General features: G+C 45.4%; 1 protein-coding gene and 1 long non-coding RNA gene across 2 annotated transcripts; both read right to left on the bottom strand.

Moving 5' to 3' along the window:
- Positions 1 to 2,459: 2,459 nt before the first annotated feature.
- On the bottom strand, positions 2,460 to 8,037 carry LOC123334790. Its single transcript, XR_006552917.2, has 2 exons — positions 7,545 to 8,037; positions 2,460 to 2,966 (listed from the first exon to the last, which is right to left on the bottom strand). It is a non-coding gene; the product is annotated as an uncharacterized LOC123334790 (long non-coding RNA).
- Positions 8,038 to 8,375: 338 nt separating this feature from the next.
- Positions 8,376 to 10,334, bottom strand: HILPDA (hypoxia inducible lipid droplet associated). Its single transcript, XM_025291481.2, is given in 4 exon segments — positions 8,376 to 9,090; positions 9,093 to 9,161; positions 9,164 to 9,310; positions 10,171 to 10,334. Coding segments are annotated over 3 exon segments (186 nt in total). The 5' UTR covers positions 9,243 to 9,310; positions 10,171 to 10,334; the 3' UTR covers positions 8,376 to 9,052.
- Positions 10,335 to 12,132: the final 1,798 nt, after the last annotated feature.

Below are 12,132 nucleotides of genomic sequence, written 5' to 3'. Positions count from 1 at the left end.
TACAGTATATATACACATATATACAGTATACACATACATTTATATACAGTATACATACACATATAGTATATATACTATATACAGTATATACTGTATATATACAGTATGTGTGTGTATATATATATGCTTGAATTATTTACCTTGAGCATGTATTTCCTTTTTAAATAAATAAATTTTAAAATAAAAAGTGTTAAAGAATTATCCTACATATGGCCCTGCAAATATTTGCTGAGAAGCAACTATGTTTGCCAAGGTATGCCACATGTTGGAAGAACCATTACTAGCTCTAAAAGCAGTTTGATCAGGGTTGTGGACATGGTCAGGGCTGTCTTAGACATAACTCTTTACTTGTTGAGGTTAAAAACAAAAACAAAAACATATTTGAAGAAATACGGGTGGGAAACTTCCCAAATGTAATAGAAACTGTAAACCTACATCTATACAAAGAATAAGAACAGTACAAACTGTAAGTATGTAGCTAAACTTTAAAAATATACATATTAAAATATATATTATAGGGCTTCCCTAGTGGCTCAGACATTGAAGAATCTACCTGCAACTCAAGAGACCTGGGTTTAATCCCTGGGTTAGGAAGATCCCCTGGAAAAGGAAATGGCTACCCACTTCAGCATGGACAGAGAAGCCTAGAAATTGTAAATATGTAAGCCCTCAATATGCCAGCAAATTTGGAAAACTCAGCAGTGGCCACAGGACTGGAAAAGGTCAGTTTTCATTCCAATCCCAAAGAAAGGCAATGCCAAAGAATGCTTAAACTACTGCACAATTGTACTCATCTCACATGCTAGTAAAGTAATGCTCAAAATTCTCCAAGCCAGGCTTCAGCAATACTGTGAACCGTGAACTTCCTGATGTTCAAGCTGGTTAGAAAAGGCAGGGGAACCAGAGATCAAATTGCCAACATCTGCTGGATCATGGAAAAAGCAAGAGAGTTCCAGAAAAACATCTATTTCTGCTTTATTGACTATGCCAAAGCCTTTGACTGTGTGGATCACAATAAACTGTGGAAAATTCTGAAAGAGATGAGAATACCACCAGACCACCTGACCTGCCTCTTGAGAAATCTGTATGCAGGTCAGGAAGCAACAGTTAGAACTGGACATGGAACAACAGACTGGTTCCAAATAGGAAAAGGAGTATGTCAAGGCTGTATATTATCACCCTGCTTATTTAACTTATATGCAGAATACATCATGAGAAACGCTGGACTGGAAGAAGCACAAGCTGGAATCAAGATTGCCGGGAGAAATATCAGTAACCTCAGATATGCAGATGACACCACCCTTATGACAGAAAGTGAAAAGGAACTAAAAAGCCTCTTGATGAAAGTGAAAGCGGAGAGTGAAAAAGTTGGCTTAAAGCTCAACATTCAGAAAACGAAGATCATGGCATCCGGTCCCATCACTCATGGGAAATAGATGGGGAAATAGTGGAAACAGTGTCAGACTTTAGTTTTTGGGGCTCCAAAATCACTGCAGATGGTGATTGCAGCTATGAAATTAAAAGAGGCTTACTCCTTGGAAGAAAAGTTATGACCAACCTAGATAGCATATTGAAAAGCAGAGACATTACTTTGCCAACAAAGGTCCGTCTAGTCAAGGCTATGGTTTTTCCAGTGGTCATGTATGGATGTGAGAGTTGGACTGTGAAGAAGGCTGAGCGCTGAAGAATTGATGCTTTTGAACTGTGGTGTTGGAGAAGACTTGAGAGTTCCCTGGACTGCAAGGAAATCCAATCAGTCTATTCTGGAGGAGATCAGCCCTGGGGTTTCTTTGGAAGGAATGATGCTAAAGCTGAAACTCCAGTACTTTGGCCACCTCATGCGAAGAGTTGACTCATTGGAAAAGACTCTGATGCTGGGAGGGATTGGGGGCAGGAGGAGAAGGGGACGACAAAGGATGAGATGGCTGGATGGCATCACTGACTTGATGGACGTTGAGTCTGTGTGAACTCCGGGAGTTTGTGATGGACAGGGAGGCCTGGCGTGCTGCGATTCATGGGGTCGCAAAGAGTCAGACACGACTGAGCAACAACTGAACTGAAGCAAATTTTTAAATATACATATTAAAATATATATTGTATATAATTTTAAGAGTTCTTGAAATGAGTTTTTAAAAAAATTACAACAGTATGTAACATCAAATTTAGAACACATGCAGAAGTAAAATATATGACAAGAATGGCACATTGAATAGGAGTGTGGAGATAAAAATGTACTGTTGCATGGCTCTGACATTATACATGAGTGGTATAAGATCATTTGAAGGTAAACTGTAGTAAGTTGAAGATGTCTATTGTAAACCCTAGAAGAGAGAAACCATTAAAAAAATAACGAGAGGTATAGCTAATAAATCAATAGTGGAGGTAAAATACAACACTGAAGAATTTTCAGTTAACCCAAAAGAAGAAGGCAAACAGTAAAAAAGACAGTTAATGCTCAGTGGTGATTTATTTTTTTTTTATTTTGGCTGCGCTGGGTCTTCATTGCCACATGTGGGCTCTTTGTTGGGGCGTGTGGTTTTCTCTTATTGCAGAACATAGGCTCAAGAGCACAGGATCAATAGTTGTGCCACACGGGCTTGGTTGCCCTGTGGCATTTGGGACCTCCATTCCCTGACCAGGGATTGAACCCAGGTCCCCTGCTGTGGAAGGCGGATTCTTAAACACTGGAGCACCAGGGAAGTCCCTCAAGTGATGAATGCTGAGTCATCAAGTCGGTATAGGTTTGCCATATAAAGCAAATCAAGTTTGTTGGCATTATTAATACTCTGTGTGCAAAGCAGGACATAAAACAAGCATTGTAAGTTATAGCCATTTTATAATTTTAAATTGTGTTACAATAATTTTGCTTAGGAAAAAAAAATCTCACATGTGCCCACATAAGAATTACCTCAAGGGTGATAAAACTTGTTATTGACTTATTTTTCTTTACTGCACTTTGAAGAGTCCTTGAAAAAGGAAAAACAAACAAACAAACAAACAAAACCCATGATGTAGACAAAAGAGCTGCATACTGGAAGAGACCAATTAATTCAATGACATTATCTAAGTTACTTAGTTTCCTTCTGTTTCCTCTGTGGTAAAATGATAAGACATCACCCAATACACTAGCCACCAGCCACACATGATTACTAAACCCTTGAAATGTGGCTAATCCAAATGCAGGTGTGTTTTAAGTGTAAATACTCACCAATACAAATACACACTTAGAACAAAAATAAAAATGTAAAACATTTCATTAATAACTTTTCATGTTGATTACATATTGAAATATTCTTAATGTATTAGGTTAGCTAAAATTTAAAATACCTTTTCCTGTTTCTTTTTTCATGTGACCAGTAGACAATTTTAAACCATATATACAGCTTGCATTATACCTTTTTTGGACAGTGCTAAACTAGATTGTATCTTCTAGCCCTTAATATTCTGATACTTCTCCTAAGCTTTAGGAGTGCAGTGCTTCAAACCCAGAAAGCATACATTTATAGCAGTTCATTCTCTTCATTCCTTTCCAGTAGATGGCACTAGAGTTACAGCTTCAAGCTAACAACTATATTTTAAAATAGTTGCAGTTCTCTAAACATGTGCTTAGTTTCAGCTCCATGCCCTTACTCACACTATTTGCTCTACTGGGAAACTCTTTCCTAACTAGATAGCCTATTCATTTGTTAAAAATTCAGATCCTCTGGGACATCCCTGTGGTCCAGTGGTTAGGATTCTGAGCTTTCCCTGCCAAGGGCATGGATTCAATCTCTGGTTGGGAAACTAAGATCCCACAAGCCATGTGGCACAACCAATATAAAGAAATTAAAAATAAAACTCAGATCCTTAACATCCGTCTCCTGTCCATAAATAATGTTATGTAGCCACTGTCAATATTATGTATGTAGCCATATCATTCTATAGTACAGCCATGAAATATTGTTTACATGCATCCCCCCTTCTATCTTGCATGTTATCTGAGATAGGTAGTGATGAGATTTTAGTTGATGCCTGGCACGCAGTAGGTACTATAAGCAATGTTATCAGGATAGGCCAAGTTAGCAAAAAGTCCACATCGCAGTAGCGTAAGACAACAGAGGGGCATTTCCCTGGTGGTCCAGTGGTTTGGACTTTACGCTCTCGGACCAATCCCTAGTGGGGTAACTAGATCCGACATGCAGCAACTAAGAGTTCACATGCTACAACTAAAGATCCTACATACCACAGCTAAGACCTGGCACAGCCAAATAAATAAATAAAATACAATGTATTAAAAAAAAAGACAAAAGTTTTTTTCTGTGTACGTTACATGTTCATCAGGGATCAGCTGAAGGCTCTGTTCCATGACCCGTACTCCAGGACTATGTTAACGGAACAAATCCATCTACAGCCCTGCTGGCGACTGTGGTAGAAGCAAACAGGGCTTTGGAGGTTTCTGAACCCGTGCTTAAATGCACCAACCTAGAATTGACACAAATCATTTCTACTCGCACGTTAGTGGCCAGAACTAATTATATGGCTCCATTCAATGCAAGGATGTCAGAAAGTGCGATTCTGTCATGTGCTTGGAAGGCAAGGGCAGAAATATTTGAGGAATGTTAATGATGACCTTTCCAGTAGTCATGTATGTATGAGTGAGTTGGACTATAAAGAAGGCTGAGCGTCCAAAAATTGATGCTTTCAAACTGCGGTGCTGGAGAAGACTCTTGAGAGTCCCTGGGACAGCAAGGACATCAAACCAGTCAATCCTAAAGGAAATCAACCTTGAATATACATTGGAAGGACTGATGCTGAAGCTGAAGCTCCAATACTTTGGCCACCTGATTTGAAGAGCCAATTCATTGGAAAAGACTCTGATGCTGTGAAAGACTGAGGCTAGGAGGAGAAGGGGGCAACAGAGGATGAGATGGTTGGATGGTATTATCAACTCAATGGAAATGAGTCTGAGCAAACTCCAGGAGATAGTGAAGGACAGGGAAGGCTTGCGTGCTGCAGTCCGCGGGGTCACAAAGAATTGTACATGACTTAGTGACTGACCAAATGACTACTAATAACCCTTCTAGTCAATAACCTTTCAGCTCACTATTTCTCCTGCAGGTAGAACACATTCACTATATGTTCTCCCACAAAGGAAACAACCCAAGAATTCCCTTCAGTCACATCAAGTTCAAATTCAAGAATCTGCATGATGCACAACAGTTGCTATTGACAGTTTCAGATGTGGCTTGAGCTAGAGAACGATAAACTAAAACAAGCCATGTGCCACACATCTCGGAGAAGGCGATGGCACCCCACTCCAGTACTCTTGCCTGGAAAATCCCATGGACGGAGGAGCCTGGTAGGCTGCAATCCATAGGGTGGCGAAGAGTCGGACACGACTGAGTGACTTCCTTTTCACTTTCATGCATTGGAGAAGGAAATGGCAAGCCACTCCAGTGTTCTTGCCTGGAGAATCCCAGGGAAAGCGGAGCCTGGTGGGCTGCTGTCTATGGGGTCACACAGAGTCGGACACGACTAAAGTGACTTAGCAGTAGCAGCCACACATCTAATGTACTCTGGTGGAACAGGGACAGGATAAATGCAGTCACGGGAGTGGGGACAAATGGAAAATACAACAGCCTAGTGACTGTGATGTTCCACTGCGTAGATGTGATGACAGCCCCTTACCTGGAGCAAAGGGAATAGTTCTTGATTAGCTCTCAATTCTGCTTCTTGGGAAGACATCCTTAGGCCATTGTTCTCTGTTTTAAGCTGCAAAGTTTTCAGGGTGGTTGCTGCAGTATAACCTAATTTGTCCTGACTGATAAAGAAATCAGAATCTAGAGGGGGGTGTTACATATTATTTAAAAAACAACACTTAATATGTATGAATAACTAATGTGGAGGGCAGCAAAGAAATCTTACTGGAGGCTGGAAGGTCAGCAATCCATGTTATACAGTAGCAAAACATTTGGTAAAATGGTGGCCTGCAGTAACTTAGATGTTATACTTTAATAATCTACCTAATAAGCTAGGAGAGTCAAGAGAATAGAATTTTAGCAGCAGAAATTGCATACAGTTGGCTGTCACTGACAAAGCACCCCAGGGTGAGTTCAGAAGAGAATTGGCCAGCTTGCAAGAAGGTAAAGGGATCAAGAGAGACTATGGATGTCACAGGGGTTCACAGAAGCAACTGCTTCTCATCCTTAAGCGCATGCACAGTCGTGTCTGACTGCAGCCCTACCAGGCTCCTGTCCATGGGATTTCCCAGGCAATCCCAATACCTTGGGTATTGTGAGTTGCCATTTCCTCCTCCAGGGCATCCCTAAATGGTAAGAGATAAAATGGAGATGCTTGGAGTGACAAAAATCACTCAAAAGAAAATTCAAACTCAGCTTTGTTGGTATGGTAACAGTCCTGGTTTGACCAGAACCATTCCAGTTCTTAACACTGAAAATCCAGTAACCAAGGAAACCCCTCTGCCAGGTACAGGGACAGTTTTTTACCCTACTCATCACATCTCTGTTGAAACCTCTGAGTAGATTAAATTGTTTTAGAGCCAAGACCTTATTTAATTTGTGGCACTCAGTAACCATTTCCATTAAGCTAAACTGCTTGGGAAAGAGACTTCAGGTGCAGGTCTCCAACCAAAAGATGAAAATGCCCCAAAGTAGTTGAAAAGGCATAAGAATGAAAAAAGACACCAAATCTAAGAAAAATGTCTAGAAAAGGGCAGCTATGGCATGAAACTGCCTGAAATCAGAGATAAAAAGCCAACTATATTTCTGAGAGTACTCTGCTACCAAGACAAGTCACATAAGCCCAGCCAATCACGAAAGACCAGAGTGCAATCTTTTATCATGTGCCCAGGTGGGAAGCTGGAAATACTTGCCAACAGCACTAAGAATTACCACAGCACAATAAATAAAAGTGATGCCCAAACCACTGGTTTCTGGGCTATGCGTTAGTCACTCAGTTGTGTTCAACTCTTTGTGACCCCATGGACTGTAGCCAGGCTCCTCTGTCCATGTTATTCTCTAGGCAAGAATACTGGAGTGGGTTGCCATTCCCTTCTCCAGGGGATCATCCCAACCCAGGGATTGAACTCAAGATTCTTTACCATCTGAGCCACCAGAGAAGTCTGGGGTAGTAGCACTTGAGTTTAAGAACACTCAGGAAGAGGGCTTCCCTGGTGGCTCAGTGGTAAAGAATCTGCCCGCCTACCAATGCTGGAGACATGGATTTGATATCTGATCCAGGAAGACCCCACATGCTGAGGAGCAACTAAGCCCACAGAACTATTGAGCGTGTGATCTAGAGCCTGGGAGCCGCAACTACTGAAGCCCACGTGCCCTAAAACCTGTGCTCCCCAAAAAGAGAAGCCACTGCAGTATGAGAAGTCCAAGCACTGCGACTAGAGAGCAGCCCCCACTCTCGTCAAGGAGCCCGCACAGCTGCCAAGACCCAGCACAGCCAAAAACAAAGAACACTCAGAAAGTAAAACTGGTTTAGCAGAGGACACCATGCACCATTCTTACCCTTTAACAAAAGTAAATCAGACTCACCATATACAAAAGGGTGTGTGCACCAAGATGAGTGTGTTAATTACCATACGCAGAGGAATGAATATGCTTCAATATTGAGTGGGGATGAAGGAGGGAATTCAAGGAAAAAAAAATCTCCATTTTTCTGGAAAGTCCAAGCTGTTAGGTCTGGGAGAGCAGAAACAATCATCAGTGAAGCACAGACATTTCACCAGCTGACCTGGAGAACAATCAGAATTGAGTAGATAAGAACACAGAGAAAAAACGCCTACTGGACTCAAGTCTTCTCCAGGGACTGAAGCTGAAGGATTGTCAGAAAGGATCATTTTTTTTTTAGAGATGGATAGAGTCAAGAGAAAACTCTAATAGCCTTGGCCTAGGCTGGGACACGGAGAAGGCGATGGCACCCCACTCCAGTACTCTTGCTTGGAAAATCCCATGGATGGAGGAGCATGGTGGGCTGCAGTCCATGGGGTCACGAAGAGTCGGACACAACTGAGCGACTTCCCTTTCACTTTTCACTTTCATGCACTGGAGAAGGAAATGGCAACCCACTCCAGTGTTCTTGCCTGGAGAATCCCAGGGATGGGGGAAGCCTGGTGGGCTGCCGTCTATGGGGTCGCACAGAGTCAGACACGACTGAAGTGACTTAGCAGCAGGCTGGGACAACTGGTTGATACAGGGCAGCCCCAAGTGCACCTGCCTCCACGTTCAAAGGTTTATTTACCTTATGTTTTAAACAAAGTGTTTTACATACTTTTCTGCTCCTATGCTTTAAGATGTGAAACCTCAGAGGTGCGCATTAAAACCCTTCCCTATCACTAATTTCAAGGGCAGGAGTCAACAAGACAGAGTGGAAATATACATTCAACCTTATTTCATTAGAAAAACTTATTTAAGCCACAAGGTGGCCAAAATGCCCTTGTCCCAAGCAGGTGCTATCATTCCCCTGTCCACTTCAGACCAATACACACACACACATATTCGCTATGTTGGAGGAAGAACTTTAAAAAATGTAAAAATGAGAATGGGACACAGAAGACTCCACCTTCCCCCTTCCTACAGCCAACCCACACAACTCTTAACTGTTATCTGCACACAGAAGAGCTCTCATGGGAAAAAAGCTGAATACCAAGTAAATTGACTATAAGACACCCAAGTCCAAAAGAATTCTTGGCAGATGCTTAGAAAGTAGGATTGAAACTAAGACCATCTCCCAACAGCTGAAGTTCCAGCACAAGTCCTCATCTAAAAGAAGACAAAGCCAGGCTGCCCAGGACAGCCAAGCATAGGGCAGACTGGGGAGGAGAGTGAGATCACTCCATTCCACAGCCACAGGCCACCCACTAAGATCTGTGATTAAACAGGCTTTTTCCAGGACAAGGAGTATCCAGATGAGGTTCTTCGAGGGCCTAGTAACAGTTAGTTCTCTGATAACACTGATGTGGAGCTTGCCTGCCCAGGAACCGGTAGAGCTGGCGGTATTTTGGACACTGTTCCAAGGTTATAACCGGTGGAAGGAGGTCTTATCACACCCCTCTGGATGGATGGTCTGGAAGGCCCTTGGGGGCTCTGTGTTGGCAAGCTGACCTCTGGTGGCCCAGGAGCTCCCAGGAGACAGGCTCTCCAGCAGGCCTCCAGGGACTCCATCAGTCCAATGAAGATGGAGAGCAGGGTCAACACCCCACCTAAGAGATAGAGGTTCAATATATGCTTCATGGCTTCAAGGATTCCACTCCTTTGTAGAACAACAGAGCTGACTTCTGCTTCTGAAAGGCCTCTGGATCCTGAGAAGAGAGAGCCGAGGTTAATCTCCAGCCTTCCGGGATATGCCTGCCTCTGACCTTGACCCTGGAGCTAAGCAGGTGGCCAGCCAGTCAGGGAGGCAGGGGCCAGGGCAGAATCTCCAAGTAAATTTACACTGTAAATGCCATGGCTCCCACCAGCTGTGGAACGACTCAGCTTTTTGGACTAATTCAAGAGCATTCCTTAAAACTTTTACTTCTGCTTTCAGGTATAGAGAATCCCTGTTCCACAGTCCAGGGACCACAAACCTTCCTGATGTAAAAACCCAGTTCTTTTTTTGGGGGGGAAGGGTGCAGGGGGTAGGGGGGTCGATTGCAGGAATATAAGAACATGTCCTTGAGAAAGCAAAAGCAACCTGCCTGGAAATCTCCATCACATCTCAGTCAGGTGTGAATTAATCATAAACTTTTTAAAAAGTCTAATCCTAACGGAATAAAATATATCAAGTTCACTTATTTAACAAGTACGCCCTGAACACCCACAACTTGTTAGGCACCCCGGATGGCACTAAGGCCACTCGAGGCCCTGCAGACACGAACTCGGCCCTCATGCGCCTTCCAGTCTAGGGGGGGACAGGCAAGAAAACGGGCAGTTCCTACAAGCAACAGGAAGGAGATGCTCGGTGTGCTCTGGATGGGCACGGCATGGGGTGGGCACACGGATCCTAGTTAGGGCCACCCCTGGAGAAAGCTGGGCAGGGTGGCTGAGTGGGGCCCCAGGTGGGGACGAGAAGGGACGCTCTCCACAGCGCAGTCCCAGGCGGGGGAACGCCAGGAGACCCGCGGGGCACGCAGCCCTGGGGATGGGGGCGGGGAGCCGGGAAGCCTACAAAGCCGCTCACCTCCAGGAGGAAGGGCCAGGAGCGGCCCGCTTGCTGTAATAACGGGTCGCGCGGAGTCGGAAAGAAAGTCGACCCACGAGACGTCAACCCAGACGCCCCTCTGCAGCTAAAAGCGCAGCTAGGGCCACACTGCCCATTTATACCCGCGGTGCGGCCGGGAGCCCGCGCGCGCGCACTGGAGCCCTGACGTAAGCTCGCGGCCCCGCCCCTAGGCGAGGGCGGTCTGGGGTCCCAGGCAGTTCTCAGCAGCTTCGGTCAGGGCTGTTTCTGGAAATAAACGCTGTGCGACTGAGTCACTGAGGTGGACATGGCACCAGGCATGTATATTAACTTTAACTGCCTTTTTTAGCTGCAGGAAACGTTTGAGGGAATTAGAAAGTAATTATTCCCGCATACCAAGTAGATGGAAAACACACCTAAGTTGGTACAATCCAAGGGCTCTCAGACTGCGCGGGATGAGGTCCGGCGGGCGGCTGGGGATGCATTCTTCGCCGCAGATTTCAGCAAAGCACAGACTGTCAGAGGGCCTCAGGCCCTCGCTTCACCCACCCCCCACCGTACTGCCCGTTTCCTTCATTCAGGAACTGAAAAGTTGACATTGTTTCACTTCCTAGAGGTAACAGGATTCCAAACGCCTCCCCCCCCCCCCCCCCCCCGCCCCCCAGTCCCTATTCCGAGTTATCTTTGCCATTGGTATCTCTGGAATGGCGTCTTTTTACATCATAAACCCTGCCTTTCATGAGAGTTTGTACCAAAATGTGGAATACACACCTGGCCCTGGTGTCTGAGCATGTGACCGAGTTCCTTGGCAGGCACTGGATGTCAGTTTCCTCGTGTACAATGTGGCCACGGAACGAAGTCTGAGGATGAACGAAAATCCTAGGAGGTCACAGTCTAGGTGGTGGTTTAGTCCCTAAGCCGTGTCCGACTCTTGCGACGCCGTGGACTGTAGCCAGCCAGGCTCCTCTATCTATGGAATTCACCAGGCAAAAACACTGGAGCGGGTTGCCATTTCCTTCTCCAGGGGAGCTTCCTGACCCAGGAATCGAACCTGGATCTTATGCATTGCAGGCAGATTCTTTACCGACTGAGCTACGAGGGAAGCTCCTACAGGCTAGCTCCTAGATTGGGGGCTGAGGAAACCTCATTAAGCACCACCCTCCCAGGGTGCTCCCAAACCTCATCCCTGCCCCCCGCCCCAAGTCACTGGGTGTCGTGAGGGCACCCAATGGCTGATCTCGAGAAATAAATTGCTGGGGACACGCTGGGAGTGGGGAGGCCCCTGGGGAGGGAATGTCCACGCCGTGGAAGGAAGGCCGTGGGTGGTTTCGCTGCCTTCCTCGTGGGGAGGTGAGGGGGCAAAGCTCCAAGTTGGTGACTCTAGCAGGTCCCCGGAGCTTTAGGACTGTCGGCTCCGCTTGCCTGGACTGGACGAGCGACAATCCAGGAGCTCCCTCGGCTCCGCCGGCTCAGCGGAAAAGAGACGGGACCAACCCGGAGTTGCCAAACCCCGCTGCGACCTTTCACCTACTATCCCGGCTCCGTCTGCTGTCAGAGGAGGAGGGGCGGGAAAGGCCGCCGAGAAGGAGGAAAGTTGGAGATGGAAGACGTGCTGGCAGGCAGGCAGGCACAGAGAAATTAACTTTTCTACTCAGCTTGCAGGAATTTTTGGTTCTTCATTAAACTACAGTTTCGTCTCTATTTTCGCTGGACTCAAGTGACTCTTCTCTTGCACTGTTATTCAGGAGGGGCTCCAGCTCTAAGCTATGAGGGAAGCCCTCAAATGTTTTAGTATATATACCTTTTCTGGTCATGTCCAACTCTTTTGCGACCCCATGAACTATACAGTCCATGGAATTCTCCAGGCCAGAATACTGGAGTAGGTAGCCTTTTCTTTCTCCAGGGGATCTTCCTAACCCAGGAATCGAACCTGGGTCTCCCGCTTTGTGGGCAGATTCTTAA

This window comes from Bubalus bubalis, chromosome 8, assembly GCF_019923935.1.
Source record: "Bubalus bubalis isolate 160015118507 breed Murrah chromosome 8, NDDB_SH_1, whole genome shotgun sequence".
Classification (NCBI taxonomy): domain Eukaryota; kingdom Metazoa; phylum Chordata; class Mammalia; order Artiodactyla; family Bovidae; genus Bubalus; species Bubalus bubalis.
Note: the sequence above shows the minus strand (reverse complement) of the source record. Positions and strands in the feature narration are given on the sequence as shown.